Here is a 27,950-nt window from a genome sequence, read left to right on the forward strand (position 1 = left end):
TTCTTTAATATTTTTGTGCATTATAAGAATTATCCACAGCTGAACCCAAACCACACAAATAATTTACAGATACCCCTTAACTTTTACAGGAGTTGCTTCTTATTCCAAGGCTTAGAAACAAGACATAGCACTTCCAATTTTTAATTTCTGATAAAATCTAAGTGTGTTGGAAAGAGAAGTCTGAAATTGAGAATCGGGGAGGAAGTGAGAACTTCCTTGAGAGATAAACGCAGAAATTGATTTGATATTTGATTTTAAACCTGTTAAACCTCAGCTGTGGACAGTTACCCTCAGCAGCGGAGCAGAACCAGCAAATGTTCCACCTCTAAAACTCGCCGCGGCACTGAACTGTGGAAAAAGGGAAAATATTCGTGATTACAGGGAATTAATAACGCTGAGGATCCCCGATGGTGTCAGGGCCGCCCTGGAAGAAGGCCTCGGCCCACACACGCACCGCTCCAGTGCTGCCTCAATCCGCTCTGCCCACGTCTGTGGTGACCGGAAAAGCCGCAACCACCTGTTCGTCCAAACCGGGGACCGGGAGCGAGAACGGAACCGAACCGGAACCCACCGCCCACAGCGCGGGGCGCGGCCCCTTTAAGAGCGCGCTGAGGGCCCTCCGGAAAATGGCGGCTCCCGCGGGGAGCCCGCCCACGTGACCGCCGCGCGCGCTCCCGTCCCCGCCCCCTTGCCCTTCTCCGATTGGCCGGCGCCTCCCGGCGGCGGGCGCTGATTGGGCGGCGTTGGCGCGCGAAGGGGTGCGCGGCGCCGGGAGCCGCACGCAGCGGGGGCAGGAAACAATAGACGGAGCCGCGGCCGGAGGGGTCGGAGCAGGGAGCGCCGGAACCGCCCGCCCGCCGAGCCCAGCCCGCCCCGCCGAGCGCCCCGCGGCCCCGCTATGGCGGACAAGGAAGGTAAAAGCTCCGTACGGGCGGCGTGGCCTCCGCCGTGAGGCGCGGGGTGCCCCCCCCCGCGGTCGGTGCGGGGTGAGGGGAGCGGGGCGGCGCCGCCAGGGGGCGCGCGGGGGCGGGGCCTGAGGGGCCCCTCTCGGTCATGGCCGCCGCCGCCTCCTCGCGCCCGCGGCACCGAGCGGGAACAGCGGCCCGGACCGGGATCCTCTGCCCGGGCCTGTGCCCCTAGGAGGGGTTTGTGAGGCCGGGAGAACCGGGCCGTGCCCTGCGGGGGGAGCGGGCGGACAAAGAGGCGGCACGGCCCTGAGGGTGCCCCGGTTCGGCCGGGGCGCCTCCGTTCCATGGGTGAGCTCCGCTCCCCTCCCCTCCCGTGGGGTAGCTCCGTTTCCATGGAGATATCCCCCCGTTCCATGGAGGTGTCCCCAGTTTCCATGGGGGTGTCCCCATTTCCATGGAGGTGTCCCCGTTTCCATAGAGGTGTCCCCCCCGTTCCATAGGAGTGTCCCCGTTTCCATAGAGATGTCCCCCCCGTTTCCATGGAGGTGTCCCCCGTTCCATGGGGGTGTCCCCCCCCGTTTCCATGGGGGTGTCCCCCCCCGTTTCCATGGAGGTGTCCCCAGTTTCCATGGGGGTGCCCCCTGTTCCATAGGAGTGTCCCCGTTTCCATGGGGGTGTCCCCAGTTTCCATGGAGGTGCCCCCTGTTCCATAGAGGTGTCCCCCCCGTTCCATAGGAGTGTCCCCGTTTCCATAGAGATGTCCCCCCGTTCCATGGGGGTGTCCCCCCCTGTTTCCATGGGGGTGTCCCCCCCGTTTCCATAGGAGTGTCCCCATTTCCATGGAGGTGTCCCCCGTTCAATGGGAGTGTCCCCGTTTCCATGGGGGTGTCCCCCCCGTTTCCATGGAGGTGCCCCCTGTTCCATGGGGGTGTCCCCGTTTCCATGGGGGTGTCCCCCCCATTTCCATAGAGTTATCCCCCCCATTTCCATAGAGATGTCCCCCCCGTTTCCATGGGGGTGTCCCCCCCGTTTCCATAGGAGTGTCCTCGTTTGCATAGAGGTGTCCCCCGTTCCATGGAGGTGCCCCCTGTTCCATGGGGTGTCCCCCCCGTTTCCATGGAGGTGTCCCCATTTCCATGGAGGTGCCCCCTGTTCCATAGGAGTGTCCCCGTTTCCATGGAGGTGCCCCCATTTCCATGAGGGTGTCCCCCCCGTTTCCATAGAGGTGTCCCCAGTTTCCATAGAGGTGTCCCCATTTCCATAGAGATGTCCCCTGTTCCATGGAGGTGTCCCCAGTTTCCATGGGGGTGCCCCCTGTTTCCATGGGGGTGTCCCCATTTCCATAGAGGTGTCCCCCCCATTTCCATGGGGGTGTCCCCATTTCCATAGGGGTGTCCCCATTCTGGCCCTGAGCTCTACCCGTCGCCTTCTCTGCATGGAAGGCTGCTGACAGATGGGCTGAGAAAGTGTTGGAGAGCGACGAGGCAGCAGAAGGAGCCTTGGGAAACTGGATTTTGGGAATAAATAGTTCAAGGCTGTGCCCAGACCGGTCTGTTAACAGCAGCTGTTGGATCTGCTGTGTTTAAACACTGGGGTTTGCCTCCCTGTGCTCTGAGTGTCAGAATTTTATTGTGCTGCTCCAACATCATCATTAAAATCATCCCAGAATGGGTTGGGTTGGAAGGAGCCTTAAACTCATCCCATCCCAGGAACACCTTCCACCATCCCAGACTGCTCCAAGCCCTGTCCAGCCCATCCTGGGACACTTCCAAGCCTGAAATTTGACATAATTAATATTAATTCCCAGCCACATATGCAGAAAAAAGGATTAGCACGTACAACAGGGGATTTTTAACCATTTAGAACCAATTTTTAACCATTTGCTCCAGTAGAGCAAATAGCAAACCAAGGTGTGATTGATGCACTTGACTCTAACCCATTGCCTGCCCACTGTGCTGTGTGCCTGTAAATCCATTTATAAAGAATTAATTGTATGTATTTCTTGAAAAAACCACTCCAGCAGCCTTTGATGACGCCGTGGAGGAGCGTGTGATCAACGAGGAGTACAAGATATGGAAGAAGAACACTCCTTTCCTGTATGACCTGGTGATGACCCATGCCCTGGAGTGGCCCAGCCTGACTGCTCAGTGGCTTCCTGATGTCACAAGGTAAAGGGAAAGCAGAATAAACAGCAAATCCACCATTGGGCTGACTTTTAGGGTGAGATCACAGAATCCCAAACTGGTTTGGGTGGGAAGGGATCTCTTAAAGCTCATCCAGGGACACTTTCACTGTCCCAGGATGCTCCAAGCCCTGTCTTGGACACTTCAATGATGTGACAGCCACAACTTCTGTGCCAGCACCTCCCCATCCTCCCAGGGAGGAGATTTTGTGATCCTGTTGTGTTTCTCTTAAACCTTTCACAAGGTAAAGCAGAATAAACAGCAAATCCAGCATTAGGCTGACTTTTAGGGTGAGATCACAGAATCCCAAACTGGTTTGGGTGGGAAGGGATCTTAAAGCTCATCCAGGGACACTTTTCACTCCAATCCCTGTCTTGGACACTTCAATGATGTGACAACCACAATTTCTGTGCCAGCACCTCCCCATCCTCACAGGGAGGAGATTTTGTGATCCTGTTGTGTTTCTCTTACCTTTCACAAGGTAAAGGGAAAGCAGAATAAACAGCAAATCCAGCATTGGGCTGACTTTTAGGGTGAGATCACAGAATCCCAAACTGGTTTGGGTGGGAAGGGATCTTAAAGCTCATCCAGGGACACTTTCACTGTCCCAGGATGCTCCAAGCCCTGTCTTGGACACTTCAATGATGTGACAATCTCACAGGGAGGAGATTTTGTGATCCTGTTGTGTTTCTCTTACCTTTCACAAGGTAAAGGGACCCCCTGAAATCAGAATAAACAGCAAATCCAGCATTGGGCTGACCTTTAGGGTGAGATCACAGAATCCCAAACTGGTTTGGGTGGGAAGGGATCTTAAAGCTCATCCAGAGACACTTTCACTGTCCCAGGATGCTCCAAACCCTGCCTTGGACACTTCAATGATGTGACAGCCACAATTTCTGTGCCAGCACCTCCCCATCCTCACAGGGAGGAGATTTTGTGATCCTGTTGTGTTTCTCTTAAACCTTTCACAAGGTAAAGCAGAATAAACAGCAAATCCAGCATTAGGCTGACTTTTAGGGTGAGATCACAGAATCCCAAACTGGTTTGGGTGGGAAGGGATCTCTTAAAGCTCATCCAGGAACACTTTTCACTCCAATCCCTGTCTTGGACACTTCAATGATGTGACAACCACAATTTCTGTGCCAGCACCTCCCCATCCTCACAGAGAGGAGATTTTATGATCCTTATTGTATTTCTCTCCCCCTGCAGACCTGAAGGCAAAGATTTCAGCATCCACAGGTTGGTGCTGGGCACCCACACCTCAGATGAGCAGAACCACCTGGTGATTGCCAGTGTGCAGCTGCCCAACGACGATGCCCAGTTTGATGCTTCCCACTATGACAGTGAGAAAGGAGGTAAAAGCCCAAAAAATGGTTCCAATCCCCCTTTCTCTCCTTCTTTTCTCAGCAGAAAATTTGTCTTTTCCTAAAGTTCAGGCAGCAAAGTTCAGATTTTTACTTCTTAAAATAATTTATTTCTAAGTGATGCCTCCTTAATAATAAATTCTCTGTTTGTTGAATGTGTAATCTAATATTTCTAATGATGAAAACAGAGAGTTAATTGCAAAAATATTTGTGTGTGGGAAAACCTCTCCCTTCCCTATTTCTGAGGAGCTGACCTTGAATCCCACACAGTGCTTTTAATTGGTATTTTTATTACCCCGTTTGCATTATATAAAATCATGTAAAACATTTTTACACAAACTCATGTAAAGAATATTTTTATTTCAGAGAGGTGTAACACTTCAAACATTCTCCATTTCTCTGTGAATTTTGCTGCCTGATTGCTGTCCAGCCCTTCTGGGGTGAAATTATATTTTAATTCTGTTTTATTCCGTGTATCAGACTTGAAGTTGATGCTTTGTAATCTTTGTGGCTGCCCCATGTCAGACATTTCTCCTGTTTGCTTGGCTGAATCAGTGTTTCCACCTGGTGAAAGTCCTTAATCATCCAATGTTTGCTCTGCTTTTTACAGCAAGGTTGGATTGTGCAATGAGTATTTTGATCTTTGGGCTTTTTAAAGTTGTTTATGCACACAGCGTTGTCAAATATGTGTTTCTATTCTATTTCAGTATTTCTCAAAAATATTTTGAATTCATTCTAACATAATCCAAAACCCCATTGTTTTTACCTAAATTTTGCAGCTTTATGAATTATTAAGTTATTTTATATATAAAAGGGATCTTTGACAAATTGTATCACAATCCTAAAACTGCAATTTGTTTTTACCACAGCTTTGTCTGTTCTGGGACATTGGTAGCAAACCTTGAACCAACTCTTTGTGCCTTAATCTGAATCTGAATCTGACTTTTCTTATTCCCAACTCTGTTTTTTTCCTAGAGTTTGGAGGCTTTGGCTCAGTAAGTGGAAAAATTGAGATTGAGATCAAGATCAACCACGAGGGAGAGGTGAACAGAGCCCGTTACATGCCCCAGAACCCCTGCATCATTGCCACCAAGACTCCCTCCAGTGATGTGCTGGTCTTTGATTACACCAAACACCCCTCCAAGCCAGGTCTGTGCTCCCAGAGCAGCAGCTCATCCCCCAAAGGGCAAAAAAGGGCTAAAAAATAGCCTGGGTTGCACTTTATTTGGGATTTTAGGGATGTGTGGGTGTTTATTCAAGGGGTTATTTTGTATGAGGGTTAAACAGGATCTAAATGAATCCTTGGGAAAGGAAATTTTTCCTGCACTTGCACTGTTTTTATCACCTCACTGTGAGGTGTTTCAGGTGGTAGAAGGTGAATTTTTTGATGGTTAGCTGAGCTGTTCCCTTGATATCCTGTAAATACATTAACTATATAAAATAACTCCTTTTGCTGCTTGTGGGGAGGATCAGAAGTGCTTTCCTCACTTTAGAACTGCAGATGAGAGGAAGAAAAATATCCCACCTTGTATTTCTGAGTTTTTGAGCAGTAACAGCTGAGCTGCAGGTGGAACCCAGACCAAATCATGGAGGGTTAAAGTAATTTTAACAAACTTAATGCCAGGTATTTTAGGATGATTCCAGACCCTGAAATCCTCACCCTGGTTTGTTTTCCAGATCCTTCTGGGGAGTGCAAACCTAACCTGTGCCTGTGTCAAAAAAGAGCTTAAAAATGGTCTGGGTTGCACTTTATTTGGGATTTTAGGGATGTGTGGGTGGAGGTTATTTAGTGTGAGGTTTAAACAGGTAAATCCAAATGAATCCTTGGGAAAGGAAATTTTTCTGCTGTTTTTGTCACCTCTATAAATGATGAGAAGAAGAAAAATATCCCACCTTGTATTTCTGAGTTTCTGAGCTGCAGCTGCAACTCAGACCAAATCATGGAGGGTTAAAGTAAATTTAATAAATTTAATACCAGGTATTCCAGACCCTGGAATCCTCACCCTGCTTTGTTTCAGATCCTTCTGGGGAGTGTAAACCCAACCTGTGCCTGTGTGGGCACTCCTAAAAGAGTTAAAAATTATGTGGGTTGCACTTTATTTGGGATTTTAGGGATGTGTGGGTGGAGGTTATTTTGTGTGAGGTTTAAACAGGTAAATCCAAATGAATCCTTGGGAAAGGAAATTTTTCCTGCACTTCCACTGTTTTTGTCACCTCACTGTGAGGTGTTTCAGGTGGTAGAAGGTGAATTTTTGTTAACTATGATTGCTTTGGTGGGCAGCTGAGCTGTTCCCTTGATAACCTGTAAATACATTAACTATATAAAATAACTCCTTTTGCTGCTTGTGGGGAGAATCAGAAGTGCTTTCCTCACTTTAGAACTGCAGATGAGAAGAAGAAAAATATCCCACCTTGTATTTCTGAGTTTCTGAGCTGCAGCTGCAACTCAGACCAAAGCCTGGAGATGCTGCTGGGTTAAAATAAATTTAATAAATTTAATAAATTTAATACCAGGTATTTTAGGATGATTCCAGGCCCTGAAATCCTCACCCTGCCTTGTTGCAGATCCTTCTGGAGAGTGCAAACCCAACCTGTGCCTGTGTGGGCACTCTTAAAAGAGTTAAAAATGGTCTGGGTTTCTCCTTATTTGGGATTTTAGGGATGTGTGGGTGTTTATTCAAGGGGTTATTTTGTATGAGGGTTAAGCAGGTAAATCCTTGGGAAAAGAAACATTTTCCTGCATTTCCACTGTTTTTGTCACCTCTATAAATGATGAGAGGAAGAAAAATATCCCACCTTGTATTTCTGAGTTTCTGAGCTGCAGCTGCAACTCAGACCAAATCATGGAGGGTTAAAGTAAATTTAATAAATTTAATGCCAGGTATTCCAGGATGATTCCAGACCCTGAAATCCTCACCCTGCTTTGTTTTCCAGATCCTTCTGGAGAGTGCAAACCCAACCTGTGCCTGTGTGGGCACTCCTAAAAGAGTTTAAAATGGTCTGGGTTGCACTTTATTTGGGATTTTAGGGATGTGTGGGTGGGGGTTATTTTGTATGAGGGTTAAGCAGGTAAATCCAAATGCATCCTTGGGAAAGGAAATTTTTCTGCTGTTTTTGTCACCTGTATAAATGATGAGAGGAAGAAAAATATCCCACCTTGTATTTCTGATTTTTTGAGCAGTAACAGCTGAGCTGCAGGTGGAACTCAGACCAAAGCCTGGAGGTGCTGCTGGGTTGAAATAAATTTAATAAACTTAATGCCAGGTATTTTAGGATGATTCCAGACCCTGAAATCCTCACCCTGCCTTGTTTTCCAGATCCTTCTGGGGAGTGCAAATCTGACCTGTGCCTGTGTGGGCACTCCTAAAAGAGTTTAAAATGGTCTGGGTTTCACTTTATTTGGGATTTTAGGGATGTGTGGGTGTTTATTCAAGTGGTTATTTTGTGTGAGGTTTAAGCAGGTAAATCCAAATGCATCCTTGGGAAAAGAAACCTTTCCCTGCATTTCCACTGTTTTTGTCACCTCTATAAATGATGAGAGGAAGAAAAATATCCCACCTTGTATTTCTGAGTTTCTGAGCTGCAGTGGAACCCAGACCAAAGCCTGGAGGTGCTGCTGGGTTAAAGTAAATTTAATAAATTTAATAAATTTAATACCAGGTATTTTAGGATAATTCCATGCCCTGGAATCCTCACCCTGCCTTGTTTTCCAGATCCATCTGGGGAGTGCAACCCCGACCTGCGGCTGCGCGGGCACCAGAAGGAGGGGTACGGGCTCTCCTGGAACCCCAACCTGAGCGGGCACCTGCTCAGCGCCTCCGATGACCACGTGAGTGCCCGGGCACAGCCGTGCCCTGGGGAGGGCAAACACCCTGGGCTGGAGGGGAACAGGGTCTCAAAATGTCAATTTTTAATATTTTTGTTCATTTGAATGTGGGATGCATCCTGGGTTTGAAGGGAACAGGGTCTCAAAATGTCAGTTTTCAATTTTTTTGTTCATTTGAATGTGGGATATATCCTGGGTTTGAAGGAAAAGAGAGTCTGAAATTGTAAATTTTTACGCTTTTGTTGTTTTAAATACTATTTTCTTGTGGGATATATCCTGGGTTTGATGGGGCAGGAGGGAAAAAGAATCTGAAGATGTAAATTTTTAATATTTTTGTTGTTTTAAAGATTTTTTTCTTGTGGGATACATCCTGGGTTTGAGGGGAACAGGGTCTCAAAATGTCAATTTTTAATATTTTTGTTCATTTGAATGTGGGATACGTGCTAGGTTTGAAGGGAAAGAGGGTCTAAAAATGTCAATTTTTAATATTTTTGTTCATTTGAACGTGGGATACGTGCTAGGTTTGAGGGGAACAGGGTATAAAAATGTAAATTTTCAATATTTTTGTTAATTTTCTTGTGGGATTCATCCTGGGTTTCTCTTCAGGGGGAAGAGAATCTAAAATTGTAAATTTTTATGCTTTTGCTGTTTTAAAGACCATTTGTTTGTGGGATGCATCCTGGGTTTGAGAGGGGAACAGGGTCTAAAAATGTCAATTTTTAATATTTTTGTTCATTTCCTTGTGGGATACATCCTGGGTTTGAGGGGAACAGGGTCTAAAAATGTAAATTTTTAATATTTTTGTTCATTTTAAAGATCATTTGCTTATGGGTTGCATCCTGGGTTTGAGGGAGAAGAAAGTCTGTAATTGTAAATTTTTACATTTTTGTTGTTTTAAAGACCATTTTCTTGTGGGATACACCCTGGTTTTGAGGGGCAGGAGGGAAAGAGAATCTGAATATGAAATTTTTTACATTTTTGTTGTTTTCAAGATCATTTGCTTGTGAGATACATCCTGGTTTTGAAGGGAAAGGGGGTCTAAAAATGTAAATTTTTAATATTTTTGTTCATTTTCTTGTGGGATACACCCTGGGTTTGAGGGGAAAGAGGGTCTAAAAATGCAAATTTTCAATATTTTTGTTCATTTGAATGTGGGATACATCCTGGGTTTGATGGGGCAGGAGGGAAAGAGAATCTGAATATGAAATTTTTTACATTTTTGTTGTTTTAAAGATTTTTTTCTTGTGGGATACATCCTGGGTTTGAGGGGAACAGGGTCTCAAAATGTCAATTTTCAATATTTTTGTTCATTTTCTTGTGGGATACATCCTGGGTTTGAGGGGAACGGGGTCTCAAAATGTCAATTTTCAATATTTTTGTTCATTGTCTTGTGGGATACATCCTGGGTTTGAAGGAAAAGAGCGTCTAAAAATGTCAATTTTTAATATTTTTGTTCATTTTCTTGTGGGATACATGCTAGGTTTGAAGGGGAAGAGAGTCTGAAATTGTAAATTTTTAATATTTTTGTTCATTTGAATGTGGGATACATCCTGGGCTTGAAGGGAACAGGGTCTAAAAATGTCAATTTTTAATAGTTTTGTTCATTTGAATGTGGGATACATCCTGGGTTTGAAGGGAAAGAGCGTCTAAAAATGTAAATTTTTAATATTTTTGTTCATTTTCTTGTGGGATACACCCTGGGTTTGAGGGAGAAGAGGGTCTAAAAATGTAAATTTTTAATATTTTTGTTCATTTGAATGTGGGATACATCCTGGGTTTGATGGGGGAAGAGAATCTAGAATTGTAAATTTTTTACATTTTTATTGTTTTAAAGATTTTTTTTCTTGTGGGATACATCCTGGGTTTGATGGGGAAGCAAGTCTGTAATTGTAAATTTTTACATTTTTGTTGTTTTAAAGATCATTTGCTTGTGGGATGCATCCTGGGTTTGATGGGGCAGGAGGGAAAGAGAATCTGAAGATGTAAATTTTTAATATTTTTGTTGTTTTAAAGATTTTTTTTCTTGTGGGATACATGCTGGGTTTGAGGGGAACAGGGTCTAAAAATGTAAATTTTCAATATTTTTGTTCATTTTTTTGTGGAATACACCCTGGGTTTCAGGGGGAAGAGAATCTAAAATTGTAAATTTTTACGCTTTTGTTGTTTTAAATACCATTTTCTTGTGGGATACATGCTGGATTTGAGGGAGAAAAGAATCTAAAATTGTAAATTTTGACATTTTTGTTAATTTTCTTGTGGGATTCATCCTGGGTTTCTCTTCAGGGGGAAGAGAATCTAAAATTGTAAATTTTTACACTTTTGTTGTTTTAAAGATCATTTGCTTGTGGGATACATCCTGGGTTTGAGGGGAACAGGGTCTAAAAATGTCAATTTTCAATATTTTTGTTCATTTTCTTGTGGGATACATCCTGGGTTTGATGGGGCAGGAGGGAAAGAGAATGTGAATATGAAATTTTTTACATTTTTGTTGTTTTAAAGATCATTTTCTTGTGTGATGCACCCTGGGTTTCAGGGGGAAGAGAATCTAAAATTGTAATTTTTTACGCTTTTGTTGTTTTAAAGATCATTTTCTTGTGGGATACATCCTGGTTTTGAAGGGAAAGAGGGTCTAAAAATTTCAATTTTCAATATTTTTGTTCATTTTCTTGTGGGATACACCCTGGGTTTCAGGGGGAAGAGAATCTAAAATTGTAAATTTTTACGCTATTGTTGTTTTAAAGATCATTTGCTTGTGGGATACACCCTGGGTTTGAGGGGAAGAGAATCTAAAATTGTAAATTTTTACATTTTTGTTGTTTTAAAGATCATTTTCTTGTGGGATACACCCTGGGTTTGAAGGGAAAGAAGGTCTAAAAATGGAAATTTTGACATTTTTGTTGTTTTAAAGACCATTTTCTTGTGGGATGCATCCTGGTTTTGAGGGGCAGGAGGGAAAGAGAATCTGAATATGAAATTTTTTACATTTTTGTTGTTTTAAAGATCATTTGCTTGTGGGATACATCCTGGGTTTGATGGGGAAGAGAGTCTGAAAATGTAAATTTTTAATATTTTTGTTCATTTTCTTGTGGGATACACCCTGGTTTTGAGGGGCAGGAGGGAAAGAGAATCTGAATCTGAAATTTTTTACATTTTTGTTGTTTAAAGACCATTTGCCTGTGGGACATCAGCGCTGTTCCCAAGGAAGGCAAGGTGGTGGATGCCAAGACCATTTTCACGGGGCACACGGCCGTGGTGGAAGATGTGTCCTGGCACCTCCTGCACGAATCCCTCTTTGGATCTGTGGCTGATGACCAGAAACTCATGATGTAAGTGAGGAAAAACCCTTCCCAAATTCTTTCTCATCTCTGGTTTTTGCTCTGTTGTGTGTTTTCACAAAATATTTCTTTCTTTTCTGTGAAATTTTTTGAAATTTGGGGGAGCCATCGAGTCGCAAAAAATGTTTGTTTGCACCAAGGGTGACCCCAGTGCCCCCATAATCAATGAAATGGGGTACAGATAATTCCATAATCAATGAAATGGGGTACAGATAATTCCATAATCAATGAAATGAGCTACAGATAATTCCATAATCAATGAAATGGGGTACAGATAATTCCATAATCAATGAAATGAGCTACAGATAATTCCTTAATCAATGAAATGAGCTACAGATAATTCCATAATCAATGAAATGGGGTACAGATAATTCCATAATCAATGAAATGGGGTACAGATAATTCCATAATCAATAAAATGAGCTACAGATAATTCCATAATCAATGAAATGAGCTACAGATAATTCCATAATCAATAAAATGAGCTACAGATAATTCCATAATCAATGAAATGGGGTACAGATAATTCCATAATCAGTGAAATGAGCTACAGATAATTCCATAATCAGTGAAATGGGGTACAGATAATTCCATAATCAATGAAATGAGCTACAGATAATTCCATAATCAATGAAATGAGCTACAGATAATTTCATAATCAATGAAATGGGGTACAGATACTTCCATAATCAATGAAATGAGCTACAGATAATTCCATAATCACTGAAATGGGGTACAGATAATTCCATAATCACTGAAATGGGGTACAGATAATTCCATAATCAATGAAATGGGGTACAGATAATTCCATAATTAGTGAAATGAGCTACAGATGATTCCATAATCAATGAAATGAGCTACAGATAATTCCATAATCAATGAAATGGGGTACAGATAATTCCATAATCAATGAAATGAGCTACAGATAATTCCATAATCAGTGAAATGAGCTACAGACGATTCCATAATCAGTGAAATGAGCTACAGACAATTCCATAATCAGTGAAATGAGCTACAGATAATTCCATAATCAATAAAATGGGGTACAGATAATTCCATAATCAATGAAATGAGCTACAGATAATTCCATAATCAATAAAATGAGCTACAGATAATTCCATAATCAATGAAATGGGGTACAGATAATTCCATAATCAATAAAATGAGCTACAGATAATTCCATAATCAATGAAATGAGCTACAGATAATTCCATAATCAATGAAATGAGCTACAGATAATTCCATAATCACTGAAATGGGGTACAGATAATTCCATAATCAATGAAATGGGGTACAGATAATTCCATAATCACTGAAATGGGGTACAGATAATTCCTTAATCAATGAAATGGGGTACAGATAATTCCTTAATCAGTGAAATGAGCTACAGATAATTCCATAATCAATGAAATGGGGTACAGATAATTCCATAATCAATAAAATGGGCTACAGATAATTCCATAATTAGTGAAATGAGCTACAGATAATTCCATAATCACTGAAATGGGGCACAGATAATTCCATAATCAATGAAATGGGGCACAGATAATTCCATAATCAATGAAATGGGGTACAGATAATTCCATAATCACTGAAATGGGGTACAGATAATTCCATAATCAATGAAATGAGCTACAGATAATTCCATAATCAATGAAATGAGCTACAGATAATTCCATAATCAATGAAATGAGCTACAGATAATTCCATAATCAATGAAATGAGCTACAGATAATTCCATAATCAATGAAATGGGCTACAGATAATTCCATAATCAATGAAATGAGCTACAGATAATTCCATAATCAATGAAATGGGGTACAGATAATTCCATAATCAATGAAATGGGGTACAGATAATTCCATAATCAATGAAATGGGCTACAGATAATTCCATAATCACTGAAATGGGGTACAGATAATTCCATAATCAATGAAATGAGCTACAGATAATTCCATAATCAATGAAATGAGCTACAGATAATTCCATAATCAATGAAATGAGCTACAGATAATTCCATAATCAATGAAATGAGCTACAGATAATTCCATAATCAATGAAATGGGGTACAGATAATTCCATAATCAATGAAATGAGCTACAGATAATTCCATAATCAATGAAATGGGGTACAGATAATTCCTTAATCAATAAAATGAGCTACAGATAATTCCATAATCAATAAAATGAGCTACAGATAATTCCATAATCAATAAAATGAGCTACAGATAATTCCATAATCAATGAAATGAGCTACAGATCATTCCATAATCAATGAAATGAGCTACAGATAATTCCATAATCAATGAAATGGGGTACAGATAATTCCATGATCAATGAAATGGGGTACAGATAATTCCATAATCAATGAAATGAGCTACAGATAATTCCATAATCAATGAAATGAGCTACAGATAATTCCATAATCAGTGAAATGAGCTACAGATAATTCCATAATCAATGAAATGAGCTACAGATAATTCCATAATCAATGAAATGGGGTACAGATAATTCCATGATCAATGAAATGAGCTACAGATAATTCCATAATTAATGAAATGAGCTACAGATAATTCCATAATCAATGAAATGGGGTACAGATAATTCCATAATCAATGAAATGGGGTACAGATAATTCCATAATCAATGAAATGAGCTACAGATAATTCCTTAATCAGTGAAATGGGGTACAGATAATTCCATAATCAATGAAATGGGGTACAGATAATTCCATAATCAATGAAATGAGCTACAGATAATTCCATAATCACTGAAATGAGCTACAGATAATTCCATAATCAATGAAATGGGGTACAGATAATTCCATAATCAATGAAATGAGCTACAGATAATTCCATAATCAATGAAATGAGCTACAGATAATTCCATAATCAATGAAATGGGGTACAGATAATTCCATAATCAATAAAATGAGCTACAGATAATTCCATAATCAGTGAAATGAGCTACAGATAATTCCATAATCAATGAAATGAGCTACAGATAATTCCATAATCAATGAAATGAGCTACAGATAATTCCATAATCAATGAAATGGGCTACAGATAATTCCATAATCAATGAAATGAGCTACAGATAATTCCATAATCAGTGAAATGAGCTACAGATAATTCCATGATCAATGAAATGAGCTACAGATAATTCCATAATTAATGAAATGAGCTACAGATAATTCCATAATCAATGAAATGGGGTACAGATAATTCCATAATCACTGAAATGGGGTACAGATAATTCCATAATCAATGAAATGGGGTACAGATAATTCCATAATCAATGAAATGAGCTCCAGATAATTCCATAATCAATGAAATGAGCTACAGATAATTCCATAATCAATGAAATGAGCTACAGATAATTCCATAATCAATGAAATGAGCTACAGATAATTCCATAATCAATGAAATGGGGTACAGATAATTCCATAATCAATGAAATGGGGTACAGATAATTCCTTAATCAATAAAATGGGGTACAGATAATTCCATAATCACTGAAATGAGCTACAGATAATTCCATAATCAATGAAATGGGGTACAGATAATTCCATAATCAATGAAATAAGCTACAGATAATTCCATAATCAATGAAATGGGGTACAGATAATTCCTTAATCAATAAAATGGGGTACAGATAATTCCATAATCACTGAAATGAGCTACAGATAATTCCATAATCAATGAAATGAGCTACAGATAATTCCTTAATCAATAAAATGGGGTACAGATAATTCCATAATCACTGAAATGAGCTACAGATAATTCCATAATCAATGAAATGGGGTACAGATAATTCCATAATCAATGAAATAAGCTACAGATAATTCCATAATCAATGAAATGAGCTACAGATAATTCCATAATCACTGAAATGAGCTACAGATAATTCCATAATCAATGAAATGGGGTACAGATAATTCCATAATCAGTGAAATGGGGTACAGATAATTCCATAATCAATGAAATGGGGTACAGATAATTCCATAATCAATGAAATGGGGTACAGATAATTCCATAATCAGTGAAATGGGCTACAGATAATTCCATAATCAATGAAATGAGCTACAGATAATTCCATAATCAGTGAAATGAGCTACAGATAATTCCATAATCAGTGAAATGAGCTACAGATAATTCCATAATCAATGAAATGGGGTACAGATAATTCCATAATCAATGAAATGAGCTACAGATAATTCCATGATCAATAAAATGAGCTACAGATAATTCCATAATCAATGAAATGGGGTACAGATAATTCCATAACCAATGAAATGAGCTACAGATAATTCCATAATTAATGAAATGAGACACAAACCTTTGTTAATTCCAATTTTTGCCCTCCCAGCTGGGACACCAGGTCCAACAACACATCCAAGCCCAGCCATTCTGTGGATGCTCACACAGCTGAGGTGAACTGCCTCTCCTTCAACCCCTACAGTGAGTTTATCCTGGCCACAGGATCAGCTGATAAGGTATTTCTGCATTTTGCAGCATCCTGGCTCACTTTATAGTGGAAAAATCCACCTTGGTTACTTCAACAAAATATTTTTATATTTTTTTCCCCCCTAGACTGTTGCTCTGTGGGACTTGAGGAACCTTAAACTGAAGCTGCACTCTTTTGAATCACATAAAGATGAAATATTTCAGGTATTAAAAAAAAAAAAATTATCTTTTATCCTCATAGATATAGTTCTACTCAGCAGCCTGGAAAAGGAAAGTAATTCTTCCACAATATTTTTACACTTAAAAATTCATATTTTTTTTTTTTCTTGGTGTGATTATTGTGGACCTGCAGTGCAGAAAGGGATCAGGGCAATGCTGAGGAGCTTTCAGCACAGCAGGAGGATGAAATGGGAGCAGAGTCCATTCAATTATTCATGGCTGCAGAGTTTGCATCTCCTCAGCCTGACCTGCAGGAAGCTTTCACTCCCTCTGACAAAAGAGAATTTCCTGCTGGAAATTGAGAATTTTTCACTTCACACCTGCTTAGCAGATCCAATATTTCCATCTCCAGCTCGTGCCTTAATCACAGGAAAAATATGTAGAATTTTTTGGGTTTTTTTTGCTGCAGGGATTATCAGTTCAGACTGTGTCATGTCTAAATAAAATCCCAGAATCCTGAAATGCCACATTAATGGGCAGAATTCTGTGTTCCTGCCTAATCCTGTGATCCTATTAGGAGTGCTGTGTTCTGGAGAGCTTTATCTCCAGCAGGAGCAGTGAATTAGAAATTTGGGCAGTTCAGCTGAATTACAGTGATTTCTTTTCATGTGAGAGCTGAGCCTGTGGTTTTTATTTGTGCAATCCTGGTTAAGATAAGGAGCAGCCAATACCCTTGGGAGCTGTTTGCACTGGGAACCACGTGGGTTTGGTTAAAGGACAAGTTCCAGGTGACAATTGGTGGTGAAATGGGTTTTTTTTGGGTGTGAATATTCACAATTCTTCCTGTGATAAATGTTATTTACACTGTTTGTGTTGAGTTCTTGTAGGGCTTTCAGGGTGCAAAATGAAGTGTTGTGTTACAGCTTTTTAAAATTTACTTTGAAATTTAATAAATATATTTATTATATATAATATATAATATATAATATATAAATATATTCATATATGTAATATATTATAATATATTATAATATATTAATATATATTAATATATGTAAATATATTAAATTATATAATAATATTTATATATATAAATTATATATAAATATATTTTATATAATATATAAATATATTAAATTAAATAAATGAATTAAATGACATTTAATAAATTAAAAAACTTTTGAATTTATCCCTGTCTGCAGGTTCAGTGGTCTCCCCATAATGAAACCATCCTGGCCTCCAGTGGCACAGACCGTAGGCTAAACGTGTGGGACTTGAGGTAAATCCCAAATTCCTCAAAATATTACTGATTATTTCCATCACACCTCAAAAAACAAATTTAAAAACCCTCAACCCTCACCTTTTCCCTTTGTTTCCTTTCTTTTTTTTGCAGTAAAATTGGAGAGGAGCAATCCCCTGAGGATGCTGAGGATGGGCCCCCAGAGCTCTTGGTGAGCCTTTGCACTCTCATTAATTAATTTCACTTATTACTCACCCTGCAATGCAAATTTCCAACCATTCCCCTTTTGCTTTCCCCAATCCCAGTTTATCCATGGTGGTCACACTGCAAAGATCTCGGATTTCTCCTGGAATCCCAACGAGCCCTGGGTCATTTGTTCTGTATCAGAAGATAATATCATGCAAGTCTGGCAGATGGTGAGTTCTTTGGCTGCCTTGAAATTCCTGGATTTCAGCATTCCTGCTTTTCTTTACAGCCCTCAGAATTCCCCAGTTTTAACAGTGCAATCTCCTTGAGATGTGGCCAAAGAAGTTTTCCAAATACTCAGGAGATGTTTTGTGTTTAAAAAAAAATCAAATGTTAGTGCAGAAGGAAATTTTTCCTTTCTGCGTTTGAGAACCAAGGATGAAATTGAGATTTCTGTATTATTGTCTTAAGGAATATTTGAGATTTCTTTCTCCAAAGATGAAAAAGGTGCTGATGAACAGGAACAGTTTGCTGGCCCCTATTTTCCCAGCTGCTGAAGGGTTTGGAAAACAATCCTGACCATTTTCCTATTTTTTTTTGTTTATCTCTAAATTTTATTCTTGGCAACTTTCTACGTAATTCTTCTAGAAAGTGCTGCTGAGTAAAACAAATAATTGAAACACTTTTGTGAGTTTTGCAGTGGACTCTGCTTTAGCAGATTCCTTTTTACAGGATATTTTTTCACCCCTGCATTTATAGATAAAGTTATTTGTAAATCAGGGATGGGTGATCCATACCTGCAAATTGAAACTCATTTTTGAGTTTTCAGTGGACTCTCCCTTAGCAGATCCCTTTTTACAGGATATTTTTTCACTCCTGGATTTATAGATAAAGTTGTTTGTAAATCCATATCTGCAAATTGAAACTCTTTTGTGAGTTTTGCATGGACTCTCCTTCAGAAAATCCCTTTTTACAGGATATTTTTTCACTCCTAGATTTATAGATAGGATTGTTTGTGTTGCTGTTTTTTAATGTAAATCAGGGATGAGTGATCCATATCTACAAATTGAGTTTCACAAATCACAAATGAGTTTCAATTTGTGAGTTTTCAGTGGACTCTCCTTTAGCAGATCCCTTTTTACAGGATGTTTTTTCACTCCTAGATTTATAGATAAAGTTATTTGTAAATCAGGGATGGATGATCCATACCTGCAAATTGAAACTCTTTTGTGAGTTTTGCAGTGAACTCTCCTTCAGCAAATCCCTTTTTACAGGATATTTTTTCACACCTGGATTTATAGATAAAATAGTTTGTAAATCCATATCAGCAAATTGAAACTCTTTTGTGAGTTTTGCATGGACTCTCCTTTAGCAGATTCCTTTTTACAGGATATTTTTTCACTCCTGGATTTATAGATAAGGTTGTTTGTAAATCAGGGAAGAGTTTTGCAGTGGACTCTCCTTTAGCAAATCCCTTTTTACAGGATATTTTTTCACTCCTGCATTTATGGATAAAGTTGTTTTTGTTGCTGTTTTAATGTAAATCAGGGATGAGTGATCCATACCTGCAAACTGAAACTCTTCTGTGAGTTTTCAGTGGACTCTCCTTTAGCAGATCCCTTTTTACAGGATATTTTTTCACTCCTGCATTTAAGGATAAAGTTGTTTTTGTTGCTGTTTTAATGTAAATCAGGGATGAGTGATCCATATCTGCAAATTGAAATTAATTTGTGAGTTTTCAGTGGACTCTCCTTTAGCAAATCCCTTTTTACAGGATATTTTTTCACTCCTGCATTTAAGGATAAAGTTGTTTTTGTTGCTGTTTTAATGTAAATCAGGGATCAGTGATCCATACCTGCAAATTAAAAAATTCCCAGCAGTTTTTGGGGGTGGAATCCTGTCCAAAAGTTGGGAATTGCTCCCTGAGTGTGTCCACCCTGTCCTGCAGGCAGAGAACATCTACAACGATGAAGATCCCGAAGGAAGCGTGGATCCAGAAGGTCAAGGATCCTAAATCCAAACTTCCCCCTGGTTTTTCCTTTCTCCTTCTCTTCCCTCTCAGCCCTCAGATTGACTCAACACTGGTTTTGAGACACACACACGTTGATTTTTGTGTTCAGCCATGCTCCTGTAGATCCCACCACCCAAAAAAGGAAAAATAAAAATGCTCAGCCCCCTCAGGTCAGTGCTGTAGCTCCAAAATTCCTACAGCTGCCTCCTTTATTGGTCTGGCTGTCCCTTTTTTCCTGCCTTCATGCTTGGGATTAGTTTTTTTTTTCCTCTCTTTTGCTTGCTGCCTAATTTAAACAAAAGTTAAATTGGCAGAGCTGCCCAGATGGGCTTGAGCCAGCAGAGATGATCCAAGTGTTAATCCCCTGACAAGCTCAGAAATGGTGTGGAAGGTCTTGCCCTCCTCAGAAACCTTGGAATTCCTTTAGTTATCTGTTCTTTGTGGCTTTTTCTGCCTTTGCAGATACAAGTTCTGACTTGAACTGAAATTTTTCCTTTTTTTTTTTTTTTTTTTTTTTTTTGTTGGCAATTCTGGATTTTTCATTCCTTCCTTCCTTTCCCTTTCCTCCCTCTTGCTGGCTGCCAGCAATTTGGTTTTAGCTATTCCTGCAGAGCCTCTCTCACCTGCCATGTTTTTTTTGCTCTGTTGTTGCATTTCTCGAGCTGTGTTTTTCACACCACGTTCCTTTCCTTGCTGTGAAATTTTTCTGAAATTTTGGGGAAGCCCTGCAGTGGTAAAAGGTGTTTGTCTGTGCCCTCAGCAGCCTTGGCAGCTGGTGGAAAACAAATTAAATGTGGAGAAAATCAACTTTTTTTAGGAGTTTAGTCCTTGCCCACAGGGTCCTGCTCGTCTTCCACACCAGCAGCCTCTTCTCTCCATCTCCTCGTGACTCATTGAGTGTTCTGCAGTTGGAATAAAGTTTTTCTACATAAATGCTGCCAAGTTGGAGGAGTTTTGTGTGGTTTTTTCTGCATTTATTGCTTTGCTGAGGGTGTTTTCAGGGTGGTTTCTGCCTATGTGTGTCCATGAGTTTGGGTGCTGGGAGGGATATATTTTAATTTTTAAGACATCAAATTGGATTTTTTTCTCCCTCTCTCATTTCTGCTGCTTTGTGAAATAAATTAATGAGCACTCAAACCATTTTTCTTCCCCTCAAGCCTTGCTGCTTTCTCTGCCTTCAGCCCTTTCCACAAATGTTTTTTTTTGTTATCCTGCAGCACAACTTTTAACACAAACACCTCAGTTTGATCAATTTGGGTCCTTAAACTCTGACCTTTTATTTTCAGTGTGAGACTCGATATCAAGTGGAAAAACCTCTTCCCCACCACCTCCTTTCTGTGGAGCACGTCCCAGTACAGCAGAAACTCTTGAAATACAAAAGAAAAATCCTCTTCAAAGGAGAAAGCTTCTCTTGCATGTAAACTTTAAAAGTCAAACCCCCCTAACACCAAGCTCCCAGAAAAACAACATTTTCCCAAACACAGCAAAACATCAATCAGTTATTCCTCATCCATATCCTTTGTTCAGTACAAAGATATTTTTTTTTTTTTGGTTCTGCTCCTCTGGGGAAAAGCAAAGAGCAGCAGCAGCAGCACCTGGGGAAATACCCAAGGAAAAGATTGGAAATTCAAATTGGAAATTCAAATTGGAAATTCAAAGATTGGAATTCCCAGCTCCAGGCAGCTGCTGCACATCAGGCAGGGTAAAGCAGCACGAGGAGAATCTCTTGGATCCTCTGTCCATTGGTTTTTTTGCTACAAAGAGGAAAATTCTGTGGTTCTAAGAGTCCTGCTCTGCTTTTTCCTCCGGTTTGCAGAGGTGCCCGTAGATTTCTAAGCAGCTCCTGTGAGGGGAGAAAGGAAAATCAGGCTGTGGAATATTTACATCAATGCTTTGGCTGGAGAAAAAAGGGGGGAAAAAAAGTTATTTTCATAATATGGAAGAAAAATGAATTCAAGGGGCTCATTCCATGGTTTGGAGTGGCCTTGGCAAACAGGATTTCACAGAAGGAAATGTCATTTTTGGGGGGGCTCGTGGAAAAGGCAGCTCAGAGCTGCACTTAACCCTGAGCTCCCCAGAGCAAAGTGAAACCCCATTTAAAGGTGTCAGCGCTTCCAGGGGTGGAAATTTGTGAATTCCAGGAGTTAAGAGGCTCCAGAAATACAGATTTAAATGTTGGGCTGTGATTTAGAAAACCCAGGCTGCAAGGGCAGGGTGGTGTTGGGGTCTGGGCTGAATCCTGAATGCAGTTTGCAGGCTGAGAGCTCATCCCAGTGCTGGATAAAAAACCTTTGGGGTTTTTGGGAATATCCTGGGTGGAGAAGGGGAAAAAGGAATGCTGACAAAAACTGAGGGTGCAGGAAATGGTGAGGCTGGAATAACACAGCAGCTCCAAACTGGGTGAGCAAAACAATCCACAAACTCATGAACATCTTCTGGAGCTTCAGAAATTCACATTGCACAGCACTCATGGAGTGAAACCAGGACAGAACAGCTCCAGCATCCCCAGCCCGGCTTCCCAAAGCCAAACCTCAGCTCCTTCCCACACATTCCTGAGGAAACACCACTCCTGCTCCTTGGGAAGCCACTCCACCACTCCTGGGGGCTTCCAGCAAATCCCTCTGTGCTGTTGTGCAAAGGAGCTGGGATTGCTGCTGGGGCCCAGGAGCAGGAGCCCTGAGCTGTGTGACGCCACTGTGGGCTTCTCCTCAGCGTCCTCCTTGTCCTCCCATCCCTGTGACCCCACTGTGGGCTCCTGTCCATCCCTGTAACCCCACTGTGGGCTCCTCACCACCATCCTTCTCTTGTTCCCATCCCTGTGACCTCATTGTGGGCTCCTCTGCACCATCCCTTCCTTCTCCATCTCTCTGACCCCACTGTGGGTTCCTCTCCGCCTTCCTTCTCCTGTTCCCATCCTTGTGACCCCACTGTGAGCTCCTCTCCACCTTCCTTCCCATCCTTGTAACCCCACTGTGGGCTCCTCACCATCCCTCTGACCCTGCTGTGGGTCCTCCTGGCCCTGTGATCCCACTGTGGGTTCCTCCCCACCATCTCTCTCCTTTTCCCATCCCTGTGACCCCACTGTGAACTCCTGTCCATCCCTGTGACTCCACTGTGAGCTCCTCACCACCATCCCTTCCCTTCTCCTGTTCCCATCCCTGTGACCCCACTGTGGGCTTCTCCTCACCATCCTTCTTATCCTCCCATCCCTCTGACCCCATTGTGAGTTCCTCTCCACCATCTCTCTCCTTTTCCCATCCCTGTAACCCCACTGTGAACTCCTGTCCATCCCTGTGACCCCATTGTGGGCTCCTCCCCACCATCCATCTCCTCCTCTCCATCCCTCTGACCCCACTGTGGGTTCCTCTCCGCCTTCCTTCTCCTGTTCCCATCCTTGTGACCCCACTGTGGGTTCCTCCCCACCATCCCTCTCCCCCTCCCAGCCCCTCTGCCCCTCGGGGATGACCCCCAAGCTCACTTGTAGATGGAGAGCTCCCGATGGAGGCTGGTCCTGAGCTCCTCCAGCTCCTGGTTCTTGCGCTGCTGGAGCTGCACCCCGTTCTTGAGCTCCTTCAGCCTGTCCTCCAGCTCCTCCACCTGCTCCTGCAGGCACAAAACGAGTTCAGAGCTGAAATTCTCCTCAGGGATCTCCCTGTGCGTGGCGCTGCTGGGGACAAGCACAGCCAGGCCGCCCCTGCCCAACCACCCTGCAAATAAATCTTTGTTTTGGCACAAAGGTGGGGATTTGGGCTGGGCTGGGCCGTGTTTTGTCCTCAGGCTTCTCCTGCCTGCTTGGTTTTGTCCCCTGAACCGCTTGGTGTGTGTTTTGAGACGCTGCCAGAGCTGTATAAACCCGTGAGTCAGGAGATAAATGAGGAATTTGGGAAAAGGAAAATGTGGAGGCACAAAAGGGATCCAAAAAACCCTGAAAACCCATAGTGGGGGTTCTGGTGGCTCTGATCCCCATCCCAGCAGGGAGGAGCTGTGAGGGAAGGGCAGGGGCAGCTTCCAGAAACTGCTGGGAGGAGGCAGCGGCTGCGAGCCGAGAACTGAGAGCGCTGAAAGGGGGGAGATGAATTGTGGAGCCTCTCTGCCAAATGTGCTCTTGGGGAGATTGAATTGCCTCGTCCCTCAGGCCAAGGGCACGCCTGGCCCAGCCAAACTGCCCTCCCTGGAGGCGGCCTGGGGCTCTGGGGACATGGGTGAGACCCTTCCTGGCAGAACCTGCCCCAGCAGGAAGGGGATTTGTAAGAAAATGCAAATATTTAATATTTGTATTTAAACTGGCTTTTCTTGGCTCAGCGCTGTGCTCAGAGGAGCTGTGGGAAGTGTCTGGTGCCTGTGCTCAGCAGCATCGCTGAGCTTTGGGAAGGAAATCTCCCATCCCTTCCACCTTCTGAGGGGCCAAAACCAAGGGAATATATTCAGGAAAAACCCATTTTCCAAGCTGGGTGAAGCCCCACCACATCTCTGGCTTTGCCTTATGCCCGTGTTTCACCTGGCCCACGCCAGGCTGTGGGATAACTCTGATTCCAACCAGCAGGAGATGTTCCAAATCCTTCCCATCCTCATCCACCCCATTTCCCTGGGCCCTACAAGCAAATCCCTGGATGCCAAGCACAGCTCCCACTCTCCAAACAAAATGTGGAGCTGTGCTTGGCACCCAGGGATCTCTCTAATCATCCAACCCAAACTTCTGTCATTGGTATCAATAAATCCCCACTCTAGCAAACCACCCATTGCTCCAAGCACTTCCTCCTGAACCTGACCACGACCTTCAGCTTCTTTGGCCAGTGTTCAAGCCCATCCCTGCTAGGAATCCCACTAATCCTCATCTCAAGAACATTCCCAGGACGGAGCTGTGCCCTTTGGGGCTCTCATACCCGGTACTGCCCGACCTCCTCATCCCTTTTCTGCTTGACCAGCACGATCTGCTCCTCCAGGCTGCGGTTCTGCATCCTCAGCCGGCTGACCTCGCCCTGCAGGGGCCTCAGGGCTTCCTTCATGCCCTGGATCTCCCCCTGCATCTCCTGCAGAGCCTTGGCCCCGGCCTCGCGCCGCTCCAGCAGCCGCAGCAGCTGCGGCTCGTAGTGCTCCTCCAGCCCCCGCCGGCTCTGGGCCACAAAACTCTCGAATTCCAGCGACAACCTGCGGCTCTCCTGCAGGTACAGGTTGTCCTGGCGGCACGGAGGAGCCTCCAGGCGCTGCCTCAGAACTTCCTTCTCCTTCTCGCAGCTCTCCTTGAGCTGGGACAGCTCCCCCGAGAGCTGCCCCGCCTGGCTCTGCAGCTCGCCCTGGTAGGCGGCGTGCTGCGAGAGGTCGTGCCTCCTGCTCTCCAGCTGGTACTGGCAGGCCACGCACTCCTTGGTCACCTTGAAGAGCTTCTGCTTGATCTGGCGGATCTCGTCGCGCAGGTTGTCCCTCTCCAGCTCCACCTTGGCCAGCAGCCTGCAGGCAGCCTGGATCTCCTCGTGGGCATGGCGGATCTCCTGCAGCGCCGGCTCGCGCAGCTGCGCCAGCTCCGCGATCAGCCTGTCCCGCTCGCGCTCCAGCTGCTCCACCACCTCGATGCACTCCTGGAAGTAATTGCCCAGCTCTTCCAGGCTCAGGCATCGCTGCTCCGGGGTGTTGGCATCCAAAGGGCCGCCTGCTCCCTCTGTGTCCATGGCCAGCGGGATTCCTGCCCCATCTGCATGGTCTGGGATCCCTGCTCTGTCCGTGTCCATGGCCAGGGGGATCCCTGTCCCACCTTCATCCACATCCAGCAGAAATCCTGATGTATCCTCATCCAGTGGGATTCCTGTCCCACCTTCATCCACATCCAATGGGATCCCTGTCCCACCTTCATCCACATCCAGCAGAAATCCTGATGTGTCCTCATCCACTGGGATCCCTGTCCCACCTTCATCCATGGCCAGTGGGATCCCAGTACCACCTTCATCCACATCCAGAATTCCTGATGTATCCTTGTCCACTGGGATTCCTGTCCCGCCTTCATCCACATCCAGCAGAAATCCTGATGTATCCTCATCCAGTGGGATTCCTGTCCCACCTTCATCCATGGCCAGTGGGATTCCTGTCCCACCTTCATCCATGGCCAGTGGGATCCCAGTCCCACCTTCATCCACATCCAGAATTCCTGCTGTGTCCTGGTCCACTGGGATCCCTGTCCCACCGCCATGCACGTCCAGTGGAACTTCTACCCCGTCTGCATCCATGTCCAGTGGGATTCCTGTCCCATCTCCATCCACGTCCAGCGGGATCCCAGCCCGGGCTGCCCCCTCATCCAGCGGAGCTCCTGCTGTGTTTATCTCCAAGGAGGGATCTCTGCTGACAGCCCTGGAGTCTGGGCTGCCCCCGTGCAGGGGTTTGGATCCGTTCCCTGCCGGATCCAACGGGCTGTGAGCACGTTCTGGGTGTGGAGCAGCTCCTTCAGCTGCTCCCTGTGGGGCTGGGGGTGCTCTGGCTTCATCCAGCTGCAGCTCTGGAGGGGGCTCGGGCTGTGCCATCAGGTCCCTGGGGAGGAGAGGGGATGTTTAACCAGAGCAATGAGTTTGAGCAATCTCAGCCTTTCCTCCCCATCCTCTGAGACCCCAGAACCAGCGTGTCCCACCATGGCCCTGCTGCTGTGACCATCCCTGTGTCACCCACACAACGCTCCGGTGACAATAGGAGTAGGTGATAGCCTGTGATACGCTGTGTAATTGGTTTTAATCCACTGGTGGGATGTCAAGTATGAAAAATCACACCCGATAATCTTAACAAAATTACAAATACAGAAATTAGAATGATTTCTACTAGACAAAAATAATGTTGTTATCAATTTTTACAGCAGCACAAGCAGTTCGCAGGCACACACAACCTTTATCAGTATATATGAGCACAGTTGTCTGATCAGTGACTGGATGAATTTCAAAGTGGCAAATACTCTGTTCAGCGTCTAGACACACACCTTGGGCATTAATATTACTGCTTTCACAACGCAGTAGAAAAGAAAACCCCATTAAAACCCTATTGAAGTGTCTGAGCGCCAAAGAGCAGGAGTGAGGGATGCAAACCCAGACCCCAAACCCAATAATTCCTCCTGTGCCAACCTGTCAGCACCAGCCCACCCTGCAGCACCGACCTGCCCCGTGCGAGCCCTCCCTGGAGGAAAACGCCGGGATTTTCTCGCTGTGCCATAACCTCACGGCACGGGAATGCGCTGCTGGGAGCCCGCAGGCTCCGGGATGGCTGAGACGGAGCAAACCCAGCACTCGGAGCCCGGCAGCGCCTGCAGCAGGAGCCGCTTTGCCGAGTCATCCGATCGCGGCATTGTCCCCATGGTGGCACCTGCGGCTGCCACCACCGCCAAACCCTCTCTCTGTGCCTTCTCCCGGCTGTTTTTTTGGGTAGGACGGACCCGACAGCGCTCGGGGACGAGCGGAGGTTTTCCTGCTCGGTGGGATGGGTGGGAGGATGCTCTCACCTCTCGGCCACGCTGCTGAGCTCATGTCTCGTCACTCCCTGAGGAATGAGCGCAGGCTGGCACTCACAGGCAGCCCTGCGCCCGGAGCAGCGGCTTTGAGCAAAGATCTGATTTTCCCCGATAGTTTCTCTCCTAATAAGGCAGTTTTCGGCACTGCTGACACATCGCAGCCTGGGGCTCGGCGGCCGGGCGGCTGGAGAAGGGGCAGCCCCTGCAAAGGTGGGGAAAAATCTGCTCCGATTTTCCCTGCCCTCCGCGCTGTTTTTGGAAGTTCTTGGAGCCGCTTGGCACGGCCAGCACGGGAGGGGAGGGCGCCGTGTCCTGCCTGCCCAGCGGGCCTGGGGGGCTCTGTCCCTCATCCCAGAGCCCCCCAAAACCCCAGAGGGATCACTTGATGATTCCTGAGGATCCAGGAACGCTGAACCCCCGATCCCCCCATACCATCCCTGCCCAATTCGCCGAGGATCCCGCACCCATGGGACCCCCTCAAGACCCCGGCCCCTTTCCTGCCCAGCCCGGGTGGGCTCTTACCTTCCTCCCCTGGAGCCCAGCGCCGCCGGCTCTGCGCTGCACATGGGCTTAGCATGGGGCGGAGAGGGGTTATTAATAAACAGCGCTGGAAATCGGAGCAGCCGCTTCCCCCCGGCCACCGCCTGCAGTGCCAGCTGCGGCCGCTGCCTTCCTCCCTCCGCCCCGGGGAGGAGGAGGAGGAGGAGGAGGAGGGCGGGGAAGGCCCGGCTGGCTGCATCCCTGGCAGAGGCAGCCGCAGGGACGGGCTGAGGCCAGCCCGCAGCCCCCAGCCCGC

General features: G+C 44.3%; 2 protein-coding genes across 18 annotated transcripts; one reads left to right on the top strand and one right to left on the bottom strand.

Annotated features, from left to right (window-relative positions):
* Window positions 1–736: 736 nt before the first annotated feature.
* On the top strand, window positions 737–20,619 carry RBBP4 (RB binding protein 4, chromatin remodeling factor). 2 transcript variants are annotated; one of them, XM_074555941.1, is made up of 12 exons: window positions 737–914; window positions 2,932–3,076; window positions 4,301–4,446; window positions 5,431–5,604; window positions 8,169–8,284; window positions 11,447–11,607; window positions 15,984–16,110; window positions 16,208–16,285; window positions 17,443–17,519; window positions 17,634–17,691; window positions 17,786–17,896; window positions 19,615–20,619. In XM_074555941.1, exons 1-12 carry the CDS (start codon window positions 899–901, stop codon window positions 19,678–19,680), a joined length of 1,275 nt encoding a protein of 424 aa, XP_074412042.1. In that variant the 5' UTR covers window positions 737–898; the 3' UTR covers window positions 19,681–20,619. The 2 variants fall into 2 exon arrangements, with proteins under 2 accessions (XP_074412042.1, XP_074412043.1); XM_074555942.1 differs by having other exon boundaries at window positions 741–914; window positions 2,929–3,076.
* SYNC (syncoilin, intermediate filament protein) lies at window positions 20,165–27,863 on the bottom strand. Of its 16 annotated transcripts, none has more exons than XM_074555918.1 (6): window positions 27,146–27,519; window positions 25,670–26,193; window positions 25,487–25,519; window positions 24,561–25,426; window positions 23,156–23,280; window positions 20,165–21,520 (listed from the first exon to the last, which is right to left on the bottom strand). In XM_074555918.1, the coding sequence occupies exons 1-6, from the start codon at window positions 27,502–27,504 to the stop codon at window positions 21,457–21,459; spliced, it is 1,971 nt and encodes a 656-aa protein (XP_074412019.1). In that variant the 5' UTR covers window positions 27,505–27,519; the 3' UTR covers window positions 20,165–21,456. The 16 variants fall into 16 exon arrangements, with proteins under 16 accessions (XP_074412019.1, XP_074412015.1, XP_074412013.1 ...); XM_074555914.1 differs by lacking the exon at window positions 25,487–25,519 and adding an exon at window positions 25,520–25,579 and having other exon boundaries at window positions 25,613–26,193; XM_074555912.1 differs by having other exon boundaries at window positions 25,580–26,193.
* Window positions 27,864–27,950: the final 87 nt, after the last annotated feature.

This window comes from Zonotrichia albicollis, chromosome 20 (genome assembly GCF_047830755.1).
Source record: "Zonotrichia albicollis isolate bZonAlb1 chromosome 20, bZonAlb1.hap1, whole genome shotgun sequence".
Lineage (NCBI taxonomy): Eukaryota > Metazoa > Chordata > Aves > Passeriformes > Passerellidae > Zonotrichia > Zonotrichia albicollis.